Source organism: Lycorma delicatula, chromosome 7 (genome assembly GCF_047948215.1).
Source record: "Lycorma delicatula isolate Av1 chromosome 7, ASM4794821v1, whole genome shotgun sequence".
Taxonomy (NCBI): Eukaryota; Metazoa; Arthropoda; class Insecta; order Hemiptera; family Fulgoridae; genus Lycorma; species Lycorma delicatula.
In genome coordinates, this window is record NC_134461.1 from 89,574,126 (window position 1) to 89,595,041 (window position 20,916).

Sequence of the window (20,916 nt, forward strand, 5' to 3'; positions counted from 1 at the left end):
CTTCAATTGCTACTGTTGCTGTTTGGTTCCTGTACATGTTAGCAATTGTTCTTCTATCTCTGTATTTGAACCCTAATTTTTTTAAAATGCTGAACATTTTATTCCAGTCTACGTTATCGAATGCCTTTTCTAGGTCTATAAACGCCAAGTATGTTGGTTTGTTTTTCTTTAATCTTCCTTCTACTATTAATCTGAGGCCTAAAATTGCTTCCCTTGTCCCTATACTTTTCCTGAAACCAAATTGGTCTTCTCCTAACACTTCCTCCACTCTCCTCTCGATAGAATTCTAGTTAAGATTTTTGATGCATGACTAGTTAAACTAATTGTTCTGTATTCTTCACATTTATCTGCCCCTGATTTCTTTGGTATCATTACTATAACACTTTTTTTGAAGTCTGACGGAAATTCCCCTTTTTCATAAATATTACACACCAGTTTGTATAATCTATCAATCGCCTCCTCCCCTGCACTGCGCAGTAATTCTACAGGTATTCCGTCTATTCCAGGAGCCTTTCTGCCATTTAAATCTTTTAATGCTCTCTTAAATTCAGATCTCAGTATTGTTTCTCCCATTTCATCCTCCTCAACTTCCTCTTCTTCCTCTATAAAACCATTTTCTAATTCATTTCCTCCGTATAACTCTTCAATATATTCCACCCATCTATCGACTTTACCTTTCGTATTATATATTGGTGTACCATCTTTGTTTAACACATTATTAGATTTTAATTTATGTACCCCAAAATTTTCCTTAACTTTCCTGTATGCTCCGTCTATTTTACCAATGTTCATTTCTCTTTCCACTTCTGAACACTTTTCTTTAATCCACTCTTCTTTTGCCAGTTTGCACTTCCTGTTTATAGCATTTCTTAATTGCCGATAGTTCCTTTTACTTTCTTCATCACTAGCATTCTTATATTTTCTACGTTCATCCATCAGCTGCAATATATCGTCTGAAACCCAAGGTTTTCTACCAGTTCTCTTTATTCCGCCTAAGTTCGCTTCTGCTGACTTAAGAATTTCCTTTTTAACATTCTCCCATTCTTCTTCTACATTTTCTATCTTATCTTTTTTACTCAGACCTCTAGCGATGTCCTCCTCAAAAATCTTCTTTACCTCCTCTTCCTCAAGCTTCTCTAAATTCCACCGATTCATCTGACACCTTTTCTTCAGGTTTTTAAACCCCAATCTACATTTCATTGTCACCAAATTATGGTCGCTATCAATGTCTGCTCCAGGGTAAGTTTTGCAGTCCACGAGTTGATTTCTAAATCTTTGCTTAACCATGATATAATCTATCTGATACCTTGCAGTATCGCCTGGCTTTTTCCAAGTGTATATTCTTCTATTATGATTTTTAAATTGGGTGTTGGCAATTACTAAATTATACTTCGTGCAAAACTCTATAAGTCGGTCCCCTCTTTCATTCCTTTTGCCCAGCCCGTATTCACCCACTATATTTCCTTCCTTGCCTTTTCCAATGCTTGCATTCCAATCTCCAACTATTATTATTAGTAAGGTTTCCAGGAACACTGGACATATGATTGGATGTAAGGTGAAATGTGCCGTACAAATTTAAAAATATTAGAAGTTTGGTCATACTGCATCACAAACAAATTGAAATTGGAAAATTCCAAGAGATTTCCTTAAAACCTTGCTTTGCTCAATCAATTAACAAACTCTTAATATACTAACTTAATTGTGAATTATGAGCCAGAGGAATTAACAAAAAAAAAGTACTGAAGAACCAAGATATTTAGTTGATTCTGGTATGAGTACTGAATACTATCCACGCTTCCTAAGAAGGGTGCAGAGGTTGCACTTGGTGAGGAGACTATGTATATCGGCAACAGCAACTTGGAAATGGAAATCTCTCCTTTACCACTGTTCTCTTTTCCTATGTCTAAGAATAGTAACTACCAGTTTGAAACTGAGAATTTCATGGAACATCATTATGCATACTCCTTACTGCAAAACTTCATAAAATATGTTTGGTCATAAATATTTCACTAACAGCAGAAATGTTAAAAAGTTATGTTAGAGTAGGAACTAACTTTGTTCGGTCAATTAAAAAATGTACTTAAGACCCTTATATTGTTCAACCCTGAAATATTTGATGCACTAAAAAGAAACACTCAAAACTTTATTTGTAACCAGATGATCCTGTTTCAACTATAACTTGGAAATATTTTACAGTATGAATTCAGGTAGTTTGTTAGTTAGTACTTTCAGAACATGTTATGAATGTCCTGTGGTACAAAGAATACGCTTCTTGTGCAAGCAGTATATAGCGCAAGATTGGACAGGATTAGTTATTTTTAACAACAACAGTTGCTCAATACTACTCTTTGGCTATTGTTCTATTATTAAATTCAATTAACACATTTCGCCTGATTATTCAAATGTAGAAAACTACATACACATAATATATGAACAACAAAGGACGCAGCTACCAGTGGACCCCAAATAAAAAAGATGCTCATGATATATCTAGAAATTTCTGGAATATTATACAAATCAATCATCAAAATCTGTATTAAAATTGCAAATTGCATTTCTAATTTTAATTTTTAAATACAAATTTAAACATGTACGTAAGTAATTTCTTTAAGATTCAAATATACTTTTAGGATAGACTCTTCTACGGAATCAAGCTGATATTACAGCTAATAGCACTATTAGTATTTCCACAATTGGCGTGCTACCCACTATAACTTTTAAGTATGCACTCCTCTGTAGACTGATGAAAACAAGTGCTAATCAAATTGAAGAGCCGATTTATACCCTTGTTGAATGTGTTCTCTATATTCTAGCAGTTGGACATCACCATGGTATCTTATGAGTAAGTAGCCAAATTCTAAAAATTCCTGTGCACAAACAGTACATTATTTCTCTAGCAAACTAGATATGTACTAACACCTCATATCATAAAAGACAAACATATGCAGAATATATGTACTCTACATATATTAAATATCAGAAAAACTTTTTATTAAGTATTCAGTTAATAATGAAATAATCCATTTTACTTCCTTGTACAAAGTAAAGGAAGTATTGTGATTGAGAAAAATTTTGATTTTCAGATTTCAACATAAATATCCGTTTTGCCCATCCTTGAATCCATTTTGACTAGCTTTGGCGTGTCACCTGTATGTATATATCTATCTAAGTATGTATATATCTCGCATAACTCAAAAATGATTAGCTGTAGGATGTTGAAATTTTGGATTTAGGGCTGCTGTAACATCTAATTGTGCACCTCCCTTTTTGATTGCGATTGAGTGAACCAAAAGTGTCAAAAAAAGCCAAAAATAAAAAAAAAATTGGATTTTAGACTTTTTCTTAACTGCAGTAATAAGTCCTCATTGAGAGCTTTTCAATAATATATCATAAGTGTTATTTATTTTTATAGGTTCCAGAGTTATAAGTTATAGCCAAGTAAAATTTTAATTAATGAAATATTTAGATTTTACAGGAAGGCACATTGGTTCGAATCGAACTTCATCTACCTTTTTTAACTTCTTTTTTTATTTAAATATATTGATTTATTAATAATTACTAACCTCTCATTATAAAAAAAAGGAAAAATATCAAAAATGCTTAATGAAATAAAATTATATGTACTTTTCATTTTTCTTAAATGTGTAAATGTAACTTAAAAGGCATACAAGAAAGTCATGTGTTGTACACATCAGATATTTTTATATGAGCTTATGCTGTACACAGTGAAAAAATTATTTTTTTAAAAACGAGTACCTGTTCACACGAACAATAAAGCTTAATGAAGGATCAATAAACATTTTCATATCATTTATTTATTGAACCTTTTAAAAAGCTTACAACTAAGATTTGCATTTTACAATATATACCCTCTTTTATGGAGGCAATACCGCTGCTCAAAAAAGGGAGAAATTTTGAACTTCTTCAATTTAGGTTCTAGGGAAGATTCAAAAAATTATCTAAATACAAGCTGCACACAAATTTATGATGTATTAGTTTCTGTCATAATCAGACAATCAGTAATCATGTTGTATTTAACAGAATAAAGTGTGAGCAGGATTTTTAATAATTATCATACCTTTCAACAAGAAGTCATAAAACAATATGGCATAAATATGAATATAGAAATTAGTGTGGATGCATCTTTTAAGAAATACAACTATTAAAAACAAATATAAAAAATAATATTTTTAATAATTTTTATTACAAGAGATTCAAAAAAAAAAAAAATAAAACATTAATCTTAATTTAAAATTAACTTAATGCTGTTTTAAAATATCTGTAATATTATTAATACTTTAAAACAACAGTTGTAGTTTTAGCATACCTATATATTTTCAGAAGTACTAATCTACTAAATTAGGTAATTTTCTAATCTTCCATTCCTGTTTTATTTACTCTAATTGTATTTTTTTTGCACATAAATTCAATAAAACACTTTATTTATTAGTATTTTTTTTTAATAGCGACTGAAAGGAACAAAATATTAATTTATGTCTCAATATACATACCTTCACCAGAAGTTTAATAACACATTATTTTAAGTTTGAATATGCTTAACTAATTTTTACAGACTAATTCTTTCATTTTTCTGCAGAACATAACATTTTGATCCTTCTAAAAACCTTAAAGCATTATTTTTATTTCAGTAAATTCACTTCTAACTTAAAAAAAGTAAACATTTTTAAATTCTGTTTAGTTGTTCAGTTATTCTTTCAATATAATAATTAAGTACAAAATTGTGCCATTTTATATTACAATCATTAAATCAGATCGATTTCTGATTTTATGAGTTCTTGCAGTATTAAATTGTGGTCTCCCTTATTTAAAGTTTCAGGTATCCTAAAAGACCTAAATTAGTTGGGTTAAGAGGATGTCAAATACATGATTAATATTTTATACTGAACAAAACAACTCTTCCCTCTTGTAAAACATTCTTTCAATTGTTTTCTTTTTTGTATTTAGGCTTCCTGCTAAGAATTTTTTTTTCTTTTGCCAGCCATCTTTTCTTAAACAGTGATTTTATTTAACATATTTTTTTACTTGTATTACATACTTGTTGATAAACACAAGAAACCAATACAAAGCCAAACATTAAACATGCTAACTATAAACAAACACTCATGTTCATCAAGAATTGTTCATTAAAGTGGCATGCAGACAAGTAGAAATACAAAGGAGTAAGAGAAGAGTGAGAAACTACATTACTATCTAGTTTGTAATCCTTTCAAACAAATTGCTGCTCTTTAGGAAAGAGAAAAATGTGATGTCAATGGTTTTTTCTTTTTTTCTTTTAAACTACGTTTCAGATATTTGCCTTTCATTAAAGAACCAGTTCTTTAAATTTCTGTCATGTTCCTATGGCATATATACTAAGATATATAGATGGCAGCATGCCTTCGTTATATTTGAATTGACAATCTGATTTTACTTTCCCATCTAAACAGTGTTGTAGCAGAGCTACAGCTCTAGAAGGGAAAGTATTGTAATCGGTTCAATTTCGGCATATGCAGTTTTTTTTATTTAACGTGCAAATCATGTGCTTTATTTATTTAACATGCAAGTTTAAAAATGTGGCCAATCACAACCTTAACTATTACATCTATTAAGAATAGTTTTGACCAGCATATTGGTATTTGTGAAGACATGTCAGTGGGACAAGTAGTATCAGTACTTATAATGGATAGTCAGGACTAAAAATATAAACTGGTATCAACTTTTAAGCATTTCTATACTAATAAGTTTTGTCGTTCTATTTCTTTTATTATTATCTATAAATTTTAATTCTTAGAGTGTATACTAAAAATATATTTACATGGAGAGTATCTGTGGAAAAGAATCCAGCCATACTTTGTCCACTAATATTCATTTCAAATGGTTTATTATTTGGTATGTATGTTGAAGATCTAGTTGAATCATATTTTTCATGGTTTCCTGAAATTAAAAAAAAATAAAAAAATATATTAATATTAACAAAGTAACAGAACATAAAAGTAAACACTAAAACTTTTAAAGATATATGAAATTCAAACTATGAGGCTTGGCTGATAAACTTTGCACATATATGCACAGGACGGGAATGAAAAGAGATATTGGAATGAAATAAAAAATGAATAAAAGTACAGTACCTTAACTACAAAATGGAGTATTTATTTTTCAATATAATCCTCATTTGCACTGATACACTTCTTTCAATGTATGACACAAGTTTTTGCATTCTGTCACTGAAAAATTCTGGTGGTCTTTCTCAGATCCAAGTGGCCACAGCATCCTTCACCTCATCGTCCGTGGTGTAATGATTACCTTTGAGTTCTCTCTTGAGAAGAGGGACAAAGTTGATGTTGCACGAAGCCAAATCTGGCGAGTATGGCGGATGCGGAATAGGCTCAAACTTCAGCTTGCAGAGAGCTATCAGAGAGTTTGCCCGGTACCCAACATGTACAGATTTTACGGTAATCCAATTGCTCGATAATATGGCCTACTTGTTCTTTAGATATGCCTAACTGAATAGCGATGCGTTGCTGGGAGATTCGCCGGTCACTTTGAAGCAAATCATCCACCTCCTTTTGATGTTTCTCATCAGTCACAGAAACTGATCGCCCACTGCAAGGTGCATCCTCAATGCATTTTATCAGCTTCACATTCATGAAATTTCAATGCTCACCTATTCACAGTACTCCTGTCAACAGTTTCACAACCATAAACCGCTTTTAAATGATGAAAAACATTCGTAGGATTTGCATTTTCTGTTGTTAAAAATTTGATCATCACTGTGCGCTGTTATAACCATATTGACATATTGACCATACTCAACTCCATTTTAACTGCTACTGAATACGAACTGGTAAACAGATTTCAACGCATTATCACAGATTTGTAGAAGGGGATTTTAGCTATCATGTTGCTGCCGCACCCAACTCAATAGTACCTTTTGTCTCCATGTAGCACGTTAATGTGCAAAATTTATCAGCCGAGCCTCATACTATGCAGTACTGAGGAGGTTGTACAAGAGTTCAGTAAAAAAAGTCAAACATTTATCATATAGTGTACTTTTTTCTTTAATGTGATGTATGGGCATCGACTGCTATGATCATTTAGCCCAAATGGAAATTTGTATGAAAAATGCCATGCCTGACCGGGATTCAAGTCCAGGACTTCCGGGTGAAAGGCTGAGATGCTACCACTCATATCACAGAGGCCCAAAAATTATATGTAATGTATTTATTTTCCATCCTACTTAAGGTAAGGAAATACAGTGAAGGGGGTGAGGGCTTTAATTGTTTTTTCTCATAATTAATAGTTTTTAACTGTCTTTCCTCATAATTTTCAAATGGAAATGGGGTTGAATAATATCTCATTTTAAAAAGCTTTTTAAAAGAAGCATTTCAATTTATTTTTAACCACTTTAGAGTGATGGCCTCAAAGCAAAATCTACAGCTATAATTTTGACCTCAATATTTAATAAATTAAGAAAGATTTGTCTTGTTATTTATAAGTAATATAACTTAAGTTTAAAGTTAACATACAGTTAGTGAAAATTTTTATTTACTCTGAAAGCTTTTCCAGTAGTTTTTAATTACAAAAAAGTGCTTAACATGCAACTGATTTTAAATAGTTCATGAAGCTGAACAATATTTCTGTTTAATTATTTTATAATTTTGTTTAACTATTAATTATTTTCTTGAAAATATATATTTGTTACCTGTGTATAGCAATTAACATCTGAAACAAAATGCTTTGCAATTTGAATGCGATTCTATACGGTAACCAATATAATTTTTTTTAAAATAACTTAATCATTTTACAGTAATAGTACGTACACATTTAATGATTTTTTGGACATAATTTTTATTAATATAAATCAGCACACATAATTGCATGGTTTAGAAAAAAAAAATATTAGGGTTTAAAAACTATTTAATAATTCTTAACTTTGACTTACAGTAATAAATCACAAATAAAATGAAAGAGTAACATCAATAGTTTTCCCTGCAACTGTTCAATTGCTCAATGTAAGCAACTTCTGTTATACACCACACAACCAACTGATATGAGAGTTCATCCCATACTTTAACCAGCATGTCTAAGGTAATGGAAGCAACAGCTGCTTCAATGCAGTGTTTCATATCAGGAAGATCAGTGGGAAGGTAGTGGAGGCACATATGCAACAGAGCCTTTATAAAACCCCAAAGGAAAAAAAACACATGGGGGGGGTCAGATTGGGCAACCTTGGAGGCCACCATAAACAATTGTCATTGGATCCATTCCGACTGATTCAGAGGTCAAGGAAAATATCATTTAACCAATCCAATGCACTGTTATGCCACTAAAGGGAAGTCCATTTTGCACTATAACAGTTCATGGGAATTTTTAACCCCCCTTAGATATGTACGTAACTTGAGTTAACTTTCCCATTAAGATGAAACGTTGACTCATCACTAAACAGAATATGATCACAAATTTTATGGATCTACACAGAAAAGATTCTCTGACACATTTTCTTCAAAATGTGAAAGAGAATCAGTCACCTCAAACTGACTATGCCATCGACAAAGGCTACTGTCACTTGGATAACCAAAATTAAACTTTATAAGGAATGCACATTGAACTGTATACAGAATCATGTTTAGCAAACTACAAAACACAGAAGGCTTTGTGTTCAGGATTAACGATCTTTGTTAGCCAAGGAGAATGATGGAGAAGCAATCTACAGCCACATGCACAACCTAAACTGTCCTTTTTTTTATTCTAACCTTAAATCAACACTATATCCCACATCCAAGAGATATAATAAATTAAAACTCTGATATTCTTTTTTGTTCATCCAGGGTACTGAATCATGTATGCACGTTGAATCTACTAATGTTCTAGTTTACTTTACTTAGTTTTTGTTTTATTTTAATTTTATCTATTTTTTTTTTTTTTTACTTTGCAATTGTTGAAGAATTATTAACATGCAATAAATTGAACCTACAGACAAATATTGATTAAATTCATTTATAAAATGTTTAAACATTAAGACACAATGAAAATTAAAACATACCTTTAAAATTGTGCTGACAGTTCAAACAGATTAATACAATTTAATTATACCGTTTATAAAAAATACAATTTGAATCTCTTAAACATGGTTTCCAATAAAATATTAGAAATTAAACTCAAAATAAAATAACAGTCATGGTTTAAGAACCGAAAGATCTCAAGAGTTTATAAATTTTAATTGCTGATATGAGTCTTTTAATTTTTTTTATTTTATTTTTTTTTAATACAATTTGTTACATGACTTCTTGGTATCTCATAGTATTTCTTAGTGTTAGTCTTAATTTCTTAGTCTTAATAAGTATGTAAATAAATTAAGCACCTTAACTATAATGATCATAGGCAACCTATAAGTCAAAATTTATTCTTGAAAAACAGCTAACATTAAGAATAACATGCATCCAATGCCAGACATACCCCAATAGAGAGGGATATGGTTTCTTGTTGCCTTATTCAATGAGCCAAATATATGATTGCATATTACTGCACCAAGCCCACCAAAATGCAAATGATATTCAGCCCTACAAGTAACACCTTCATTCTGTTCACCACAACTCACCATTTAATAAATATTGTTACTCTTTAAGATAAAGCAACTCTGATTGTTGTTCCTTGTACCTTAGGTCAAAGAGAAGTACACTACTTCTTTGAAGTGAAGTAGTGTATATGTACATCCCTGTATGTACATAAGCAAGATAGATAAAGTGTGTATATATATATATATATATGTAAGAGTACAGTACTGTATGTGTGGCTAGCGATATAATAAAAAAAATTTAATTTTTAACTTTAATTTTTATTATTTTGACTATATATTTTATATGTTATAATTTTAATGTTTGAATTGAATTGAATTGGATTGTTTGAATTTAATTTGAAATAATTTGAGAAAAAAAAAAGTTTAACTAATGATGAGGGAAAACTTTGAAAGCGCTATAAAAAACTAATAAGCTTAAGGTAAGAAGCATTATTTAATTCTGTACTCTTGGTGGTAAACAGTTTTTATACTTTTGTCTGAGATATTAGTACAGAGCAGAATATGGACAAATACAATAACAAAAGAATTGTTTTTGCTAAGTTAATATATATATAATATAAACCCAGGTTATAAATTGAATAATAGTTTTATATTTTAATATTTGTATTGTATTATTTATCAATAGTATAAAGAGAAATAAAATCACAAAAAACTGAATAGTGGGAAAAATAGATATTTCTGAAATTGCATAAAATTTAATCTATTTGTTTAATTGTTAAAATGTTAGCAATTGTGCAATTAATATTATGTTACAAAAAAATGAATAATGTAAATAAAGAATATAGGAACTAAATGGAATCATTTATGAATTACACCGTTTACATCACTGCATTTGCAATCCTCCCAAATATACTTGGTTGATGTTTTAAAATTTAATTTAATGTTATTGAAGCGATTTTTCTTTCTGTTTCCAGTTCACAAAGGTTTAAACAACAGGTAAATTTACAGACTATTTAGCAAACATCTCATGGCATATATGTTCTATCACTCATGGTTAATTAGAAACAGTAGCTAATTACATCCAGTAATACTTACGGCATGCAACATTAAAATAAGAACATTGTTTTGATGGTACAAATGAATCGCCCCATGCTGTATCAAAAACAACCTTAAATCTTTGACCAGGACGTCCAAGTAAAATCTCTCCATAATATTCACTCTAAAAAAAAAAAAATTATATGAATATTTTATGTTTATATTATTCTCAGTACAAATCTATCAGAAATTTCTAAAAATCCAAACATGAAAAAATTATGTGATCTTTATTTCACAAATGTATATTTTTTAGGAAAGATTCAAAAGTAAACCAAACTTTACTTACTTTCATTTTGAATCGCAATACATAAAATATATACATACATTTATAGCTCAAACTATCACGTATAGTATGCATGTAGTATGTATGTACATGGTCAAAAATTGAATACCAAGCAATTTTGCAAATTGATTAAATTTCCAAGCAATTTTGAATGAGGGTTTAAGTGTTGATCATTGTTTAAAAGAAATGACTCCTGCACTTGGAGAGGACCGTCTTCATCGTACAACAATATTTAGATGGTACCAAGAATTTGAAAGAGGAAATTTTGGTCCTGAAACACAACAAGGTCAGGTTGACCATCTTTGTTTGTGACTAAAGGAAACACTGCTGCAGTATGAAAAATGCTTGACAGTCAGGCATTTGACCTACCACAAATAGTGTCCTTGGCAATTAGTAGTTTGTATTAATTTGCAAAATGAGTTTGTATTTGCTTATTTGTTTATGACGTTTTGCAATTATTATTTTACTATTAATTACAATATTATTATACAAGTTCAAATTTGTTACTGTGGATCACTCACTATGTAAATGAAATTCTGTAATCAAATACAGAATTTTCAGGAAGATAAAAAAAGAAATCTAGGAATGTATTCTTAAAATTGTATAAATGGGTTAAACTGGTTGACCTACTCCGGCTCTTTACAGCCGGTTGGAAAATTCAGTCTGTACCATCCCAAACAGATTTTGACCTCAGGATGTCTTCTTATTAATCCTTAACAAAAGTGTACCTAACAGAGAATTTTTTTAATAATTTTTATATTGTATTAATGTTAGAAAATAATTATCACTTAAAAATTGTATTTAGAAACAAAATGGGTTAATAAAGATTTTTCATTTCATTTCAGATCACTTTCAAGTTCAAAAACATTGTATCCTTTGGGTGGCCATATAACTTGACCAATGATCAGATAGCACATAGTGTTTCATGGTGCTGTGAAATGCTGAAAACATTTGAAAACAGTAAATTTTCAAAATTGAACACTACTGTGTCAGGTGACAAAACTTGGCTGTATTATTATGATGTCCTGACCAAGATTCATAACAACCCATAGCTGTTCGAAAATCTAGGTCAGTGAAGAAGAGAATGGTGGCTGTATTTTTCATTGTGAGAGAAGTTTTAGAGTGAATTTTATTGAAAATCTAGAGACAGAAAGTTAGAGTAAACTGGTATACCAAGGAATGCCTACCTAACATTGTCATAGCTCTGACGCTGCCCCCAAACTCAGGGATGGACACATACTATATTCACTACGATAATGCTCCAGCATACCACTTTGTCTGAGTATTTGGCTAGCACTGGAATAAAACTGTTAGAACCACCGCCCTACAGTCCTTACCTCACTCCAAATGCCTTTGCTCTGTTCCTCCAACTCAAGAATACACTGAAAGGGAGGCATTTTATGGGCAATGAAGACCTCCTAAGGGCTTGAGATGATGAGTGTGCCCAAATCTCCAACGAAATGTTGCAGGGTTTCTTTGAAAGGAAGGAGAAGTGAATAATGTGCGTTGGAAACTATTTTGAAAGATTATAAAAAAGTCGTAAAAAAGGGCACTGAAAAAAAATTCCTTGTACTCTTTGTATATACATACATTCATACATAAGGCTTAGTCTACAAAACTCATTTGTCAATAACAGACTATAATTCAGTATCACCCCATTATTTCTGGAATAAAATAAATAAAAATATGAAGTAGCTTAAAAAAATACCTGACATTAGTTTATTTTGTAAAATTTGTAAACATTAAAAATCTTCCCTCAGCAGCTAAAATCTTTTGCCAGTGTTACTAAAGTCTTCAGAAACAATCCTGGAATCAATGCTCAAAAACCTGCTTCTGATACTTTATTGTGTTAACAATGAGATTATCACTATTTTCTTATCATTTTTCTTTCATCCGATTTCAAACAAGAAAACATGAAACATTAGCTGAAGCAATGTCAAAATCAGGAGAATATGACAGATACTCCACAGATCCACTTTGTTTAAAACTAATACATTTTTTGCAACATATGTGCCTTGATCAGTATGGATGAAACATGCTCATGGACTGTCATACAAAAGAACTCAATTGTATCTTTTCTGTTTTTCTTTTCCTGATTGCATTGTAAAGACAATAAAGAATGTCAACTTACACTTCCTTCATTTTACAGCTTTTCAAAATGAAATCTTATAGGACACGATTGAAAGTAAAAAGAAATTTTCAATGTAACTTTTACTTTATTACTCGCAAAACAAAATTTTTGTGAATGTGGAAATGACATTTATTTCCATTACACAAACTGATGTTCTGAGATCATAGTAAAAATATAATTTCTTGTCTTCTGCAACTGTGTTGTCGGAATTAGTTAATTTTCAACAATCATGTGACAAAATCATCTGATGCATGTATCACTAAAGTTTATTTAGGTAGATATTTTTTCAAATGTGTTGAAAACTATGATGCATCTTCTATCATTGTGAAAAATACCATTGAAATCTCTCACAGAAATTCCAATTATTGATACTACTTTCGCAGAGATCTTTTATTACTTTGAAAATAGTTGATTTGTTGCATTAGAATGCAGGAACCCACAATAACACCTAACAACATTCATACAACTCACAGAAATACTTATCCCACTTTTTTCCACTGTTATTTCCCCATAAAAATTTTCAAGCAATTTCCGATGTGTTTTAATGAAACCTGACAATCGTAAAAGAAGTTTTGAATTATAAAATGTCATAACACAAAACATACAACTGTTGCTGCTGAATGATAAAACAATAACAAAACACCATTACAGCAGTCAAACTGTGATTAACATTACTTTCCAGTTATAAAAGTAATTTTTCTTTAGTGATGATTATATTTTTAAAAAAGGCACTAATTACTGGAGCCTTTTGAAGTAACCTAATTAATCAGAATGTTATTCAACTGTTGTATACCATTAACAATGTTACTTAAAACTAACAAAGTACTGGGGGCAATCAGAGTTTAACATTAATTTAATTTTCAGGAAGATTTTAGATATAATAAATCTAAGAAAACATTTCACAACTGATTGAGCATAAGGCCCAAACAATAAATTTTTCAGTTTCATTCATCATGTAGTCTAAATTATGTTTCACTGAAAAAATCATATTTTACAAAAAGCTAATTTGATTTGTTCCCACAATTAGAAAAAGCTTTGATAATTTACTTATTACATATAAAGTGATTAACATAGTGTTAGTGGTGTTTTCTGAGTTCATTCTACTAGCAAAAATAAAGAAAAAAGTTCATACAAACATGGGGCTGGAAACACTCTGTTAGCAAGTTACAGCTAGGGAAATATTTCGGACTGATTTCTGGGCAAAGAATGAAATAGAACAATTCTGAAATTCTAGGAACCCAAATTTGGGAGTGAAATTGATAGTTTCTTATGGTTCTGACCTGAAAAATTGAATAAAACAGGTTTCAGAACAATGTCTCCAGTAGTTTTCATATTCATAACATCAGATATAAAAAAATTTTGACTTGTAAATTATTATTTACAAGTTTTTACCAAAACTTGTAAATTAATCCTGAGATGTAAAACAACCCAATAAAAAACACTACAACTTCAAGAAATTTGGTTTAATTACTAACATACTAACACTTACTGTATGAAAACTTTTAAATGTCTACAGAAAATGAAGCTAACATATAATTGACAAAATGTTACAAAAATAAAAATGTAACTGATACATTTAATAAAGTTTACAGTAAATTTTTAAAAATCTGTCCTTTTATTTAAACACATTTGACTGCATGCTTTCAGATTGCTAGCATTGCTCTCTCAATTCTGCACGACTTTCCTTAATTGTGCAGTGGCATCTGTAATGCAAGCAACCAACTCTTCAGGCGTTCGTACTTTTCTTTTATACACAATACTTTTCATCTATCCCTACACGCAAAAATCTAACAGTGTTAGATCAGGTGATCTTTATGGCTAGGAGTGCAGCCCATTGCAGCCAATCCATCACTCTGAAAATTGCTCATTTAAGTATGCCGATAGAACACATGAGAAGTGGGGAGGCACACTCATGCTGAAAGTATTGTCTGATAATCAGTCCCATGAATCTTATCAAAAGCACTGATACAGTAGATGGGGTGAGAACGGCAATTACTAAACACTATATATACTGCAATAATTAAAAAAGGTTTGTTACATACTTCACAACACTTAAAATAAATACTATATAATACAACCATACAGTAATTAACATTTTTCACAAATTCCTACTACTTGCTGAAGGTGAAAAAAAATCGATGACATCATGCATACTATTTCACAATACCCAAATTCTCAGAGTTCTACATCGCACAATACATGCGGTAACTGGATGCTAGTGGAACATCTTCTAATAGCAGCGGCAATTGTTGCTTAAGGAATTTCAAGCAAATGTCAGAATTAGACATACTGGAAAAATGAATGGTTCAATTAGCTGATAGCAAACTAGACCACAACCACAAACTGACACTAAATCGATGTTGGAAATTATGTTTTACTGTTGTGTATGGATTAACTTCTGCCCAAGCGTGTTCATTACAAAAGTTACTTATGTCATCCCAAGTAAACTGAGCCTTGACAGTAAATAAAATGAACCTGTGCAATTGACATTTCATATTCAACTAGTTGCAATATTGCAAATGAAGAGGAGGATCACTTGGTTGAAGACTTTGTACTTGTTAATTATTGTAAGGATTCAGCTTGTCATCCCCAACTTAAAATGGGAAACTTTGAACCGCCAGGAAAGGCATTGGGTGGCATCATGTACTTACACCCGGACTGCATGAAGTAGATTTCATTAATATCAGCATCATGATGGGCAGGATGGTTGTGGTGAGTACTAATGCTGAAAATATGGTTCTGGAACCTGTTTTATTCAATCTGTCATATCGAAAACCTCACATTTACCCCTTAATTTGGGTTCCCATAATTTCATAATGGTTTTATTTCATTCTTTGCCTAGTAAACAGGACAAAATTTTTCACAAGCTCGGTAATGGAGCATTTCCATTACCGAGCTTATATGAACTTTTTTCATTATTTTCTAAAGTAGAATGACCTCAGAAAGCACTATGGTAAATCAATTATCCAAAAAAAAAGATATATGTATACAAAGAATGTATGTCAAAGTTCTCCCGAGACTTTCATAAGCTATTCTACTCATGAAAATAGTGGAAAAAGTTCATATAAACATACATCCCAAAAAGCTTTGTTTGTGAGTTATGGCTAGTGAAAGATTTCACTCGGATTTCAGCTACCCTGGCTGAAATGAGGTTGTCAGACCTAGTGAAATGACATTGTACTGAAATATTTAGGACGTTAAATAAGGGGCAGAATTAATGATTTCTTATAGTTTTTGACCTGACAAAGCAAGTAAAATAGGTTCCAGAACCGTATCTACAGTAGTATTTGAGAAATCTGGAGTGAAAACCAATAAATTGGGGTAAAAAGAATCCCTATTTTTTGTGTTTGAAGTACAATAACTTTATTAAATGAGTAACAGATAAAACTTTTAAACAAAACTTGTAGAGAATTTACTCTGAACAAAATAGTGCAAGGTATGTTGAATAAAACAAGGAAAAGTTAAAAAAAATTCGGATTTTATTTAGAAACTGAACACATTAGACCAAAGTGTATTGTACATACCTACCAGTTTAAAATAAATGTTCAAAAATGGGCTTACCATTTTCAACACATTTCTTGGCATGCTTCTGTTGCTCTTTTTAGTACTTTAAGCTTATCCATAACATTCAGTTGCATTAATAACAAAGACAATTAATTCCGCTGAGAATGTATTTTTTTGTTTTGTATCCAATACAAAAATCTAAAGATGTTAGATCAGGCGATCTTTGTGGCTAGGATTGTGGACCTCCAAATTTCTTTCAATATTTCTCAGGGAAATGATTTAAGTGAGTGGAAATGGCACAAGAGAAGTGGGAAGACAGGCCAGCATGCTGGAAGTATACTTTGAATCTTCAAGCAGCTGCAATTTTTCTTAAAGAAAGTGCAAGTAGGCCTCAGCATTTAAGCGACTAGTTATGTGAATAGTCCAAACAAACTGATTGTGAAGAAGGCTGTACCATACATTGATGCTAAATCTGTGTTGAAAACTGCCTTCCACCATTTCAAGACAACTTACTTCTGCATGTGCATGTTTGTGTAAGTTGTTAATGCCATCTTGAGTAAAATTTGCTTTGTCAGTAACAAAACATACTTTTAGTAGAGTTATAGATTTGTATTTCACCAGTTACAGAGCTCCAAGCAAAGTAGACTGTCTCGTGAGTATAGACGTTGAACTGACTGTTTATGGTAAGGATGAAACTTGTTTTGTTTAAGCGTTCTCCAAATCATCAAATGCAAAATTCTGATCTGCTTAAAAAGATATCGTCTGCTGATGCCTGGACTGCACTGGAATGTATAGATAATAATTTCCTCTATAAAAGTGTCATGTTAGACCTACTGTTGACAGCTGATAAAATACTTGGTAGTGAACCTGATTCCCGAAGAGTACAAAAAGTTGCACTAATTGTTTCTGGGATCTAAAATCCTTCAATTCGGAAAATGTATTACATATTCTACTGCAGCAGCTGTAGCATTACCATTACAAACACCCAAAATGAATACCATATTAGCAAATTTTTCTGTTGTATAAAAACATGGCATTACATCAGTGGTAGACCAATCACGTACAAACTAAAATTCACAGAAAATCAGCACATGTATAGCATAGTTCACAGTACCCGATATGCTTAACGTAACTTACAAATGATTTAAACATTAATACAGTATTACACATTGTTAATCAGCTGTTATTTTATTGCCAACTATGAAATAATAATTTTTAAAATAATTTATTGTATTTCTGTCATTAATAATAACATTGTTATCTAATTAATTTTTATTTTACAATTGATAATTTCCATTCTTTTTAACAGTAATTTTTAAGAGTAAATTTTGTTTTTATAAATTTTTCACATCATCAAAAAAGAATTCGTTTTCTGTTTATATTAAATCAGTATTTTTCCTACTGTTTCTAAATAAAATTTGAATTTTTCTAACCTTTCTGTTTTATTCAGTTTATCTTACACCAATTTGCCCAGAATTGTATTTATTCCCTACAAGTTTTACTTAGAAGTTTTATGTGTTTATTACCCATTTAACAAAGTTATTACACATCCAACATAAAAAACAGGTTTTTACCCAAATTTATTGGTTTCCACCCTGTATTTCTCAAAAACTACTGCAGATAAATTTCTGGGACTATTTTACTCACGTTTTCAGATCAAAAACTATAATAAATCAATCACTAAATCTGCTCCTTAATTAACATCCTAAAAAATTCAGTATGACTTCATTTCATTGGAGTAACTGAAATCCAAAATGAAAAAAAATTAAAAAATGCTGTTTCAAAAGTAAAAAAATGAAAGAATAAGTTATGAAAGTCCTGGAAAAACTTTGTGATACACACTCTCTCTCTCTCTCTCTCTCTCTCTCTCTCTCTCTGTGTGTGTGTGTGTGTGTGTGTGTGTGTGTGTGTGTGTGTGTGTGTGTGTATGTGTGTGTGTGTGCACACGCGCCATGTAAAATGGTATAATATACAAAATTACATAATATACAAAATTATATGTATATTATATATACATATAATTTTTTTTAAATTTATTTACTATATAAGCTTGAAACTTGTGCATGGAAATATGAAATGGAATATAAAACTCACAGGATGCTATGTCTGTAGAATACAGAGGCCTGCAGCATTAGTACAGTGTTATTTTTGGCCAAAAAATCACAAATTAACATTGAAGTGTGAGCTTCACTCTTAATTTCTATCAACCTTGAAGTACAAATTCATCATGTACACTGCCATTGTAATAAAAAATAATAATGAGATCCTCAATATTCAGTTGGCCTCTGTTTGCTTTGTTTGATCTTGGTTCTTCAGGAAGCTTCCATTGGGTTTGCGTGGATTTATGTTTCAACATCATAATAACCAATATATCCCTACATTTCATCACCTGTTATGATATATTGAGTAATTCTGAGACACTAGCTACATCACCTGACAATTCTTCTGTTATTTGCTTTTGTTGAAAATTAAACATTTTTGGAAAAAATTTACTACCACTAGTTTCATACCCAAAATGGGTCAAAATTGTTTCACATGAGCCATAAAATATTCCCACCTCTTTAGAAACTTCCCTAATAGTGATTTGATGATAGTAATCATAATGTCCTTTATTTTTTTGATATTTTCATCAGTTGTTGTTGTGTTAGGATGCCCAACCCTTTGTCTTCTTCAACGTTTTCAAAGCGATTTTGAAACCATTTACACCACCCATAAACCTTTTTTGTTGACAAAACATCCTCCCCAAAATCTTTTCTAACATCTTCATAAATAACTGATGACAATAGGTATAATAAAATTTTGTCTTATAATCTAAATAAATTTCAAAAATAACTAATTGGATAAACTAATTTAATTCTTGATGAGCTTATTAAATAAATAAAAAATGAAAGAAGTGAAAAATATTATTATAAGGAGAAAATAATTAAAGTCATAGTCATACTGAATTTATTAATAATGATGAAAATAGTTTTAAATTTGTTAACCAAAATATTGTAGAGACTAATAAAAATAGTCTTTATATTTAAGAGCTTTATTACAGATTATAAAATTACAATATGTAATTGGTGTGCAGCTGTTAATTTTATGCTGGTTTAGCTTATTTTGACTCTACTAATACTCCTTATTTATATATTTTACTGCCAGTATGACAACTAATGATGATTTAAAGTAGTAAATTCAAAGCCCAACGATTAAAGTTGACCAAAATCATAAACAGCTAGCTAGTTATGTAGTTCAGTTAATGGATGTTTGGAAAAATACACAAATATTGATAAAAATATTCAACTAAGACAAAAATGCTAAACTTGTGAGCAAGACTAGCTCAGCTTCAGATAAGAGAGCAACTGAAGAAAGTAGTTAGTTACTTTGTTAACAATAATATGCAGAAACAAGGAAAAACGGATTTTTATTTCATTGTTAGAATTTTCGGTGAACAAGGTATACCAGGTATGAGATTATAAAATATTATAAAATATAAGATACGATTTTTCACATAAATAAAAAGAATAATAAAAAGCACAATAAATTGTCACTTAACAATACATAACTCAAACAAAGAGTTTATGAAAGAAAGCGAAACTGATTGAAACAGGTGATTATTTGGTACTAGTGATTATAGTAGGGAGCAGAGCGAACAGTTTAAGACTTTAAAAGATCTGAAGATCTTGACGGTTGATAAATCTGATATACCATCTGACGATGGTTGTTTATATAAAATTGACAAGTCGTCTTTAGTAATTGATAGTTTTTCATTCTGTTACCACTCAGTTAATTTTATTATCAAGTTAATTTAAGTTAGGAAATCCCAGTATTTAGGGTGTAGTCACACAGTATATTATATTTGAACTGTCTATTCAATTAGCATATTACTCTTACGTATTTTTATATGTATGAATTACTAGTTGTATTAAACATGTGTTATACTCATCTATCTATGAATGGTGCTTTATGGTACTGAACTCTTCCGTGATCTTCACTTATGTGGATGTGTTAAGAAATCTTTGGGTCATTCTTCTAAAAACTGAGATTTATTTGGCATATTATGAATGAATTTGTCTGTCATTGTTGGTTATCTCAATCATTTTTGTATACAGTAGACCCATAATTTACAAAGCTCACTGTAGCGACCGACCATATGAGTAGCCTACCGTGATGTACAATACTGTGTACTAAGGAGAAGCAGAGGCAAAGGAACACAGTCATTTTGCCGAATTCATACGATGTTAGTTTTGTGTAGCTACTATACATACTATGACATTACACGTCTCAAGGTTGCTTTCAACCTCCCCTATCCCCACCCCTCTTAAGACTACACATCTCCTGACAACTGCATATGGGCTGTAGAACCACATAGCAGTCTTATAGCCCATTTCCATATGTAGTTAG

General features: G+C 30.8%; 1 protein-coding gene across 1 annotated transcript in view; it reads right to left on the reverse strand.

Annotated features, from left to right (window-relative positions):
* LOC142328143 (lysosomal aspartic protease-like) overlaps positions 1–20,916 on the reverse strand; it is a 61,964-nt gene that overhangs the window by 33,193 nt on the left and 7,855 nt on the right. The window contains exons 3-4 of the mRNA XM_075371684.1: positions 10,613–10,736; positions 5,816–5,934 (exon numbers count right to left, since the gene is read on the reverse strand). Of these exons, the coding sequence (XP_075227799.1) occupies positions 5,816–5,934; positions 10,613–10,736 (243 nt within the window). The remainder of the gene's footprint in view (positions 1–5,815; positions 5,935–10,612; positions 10,737–20,916) is intronic.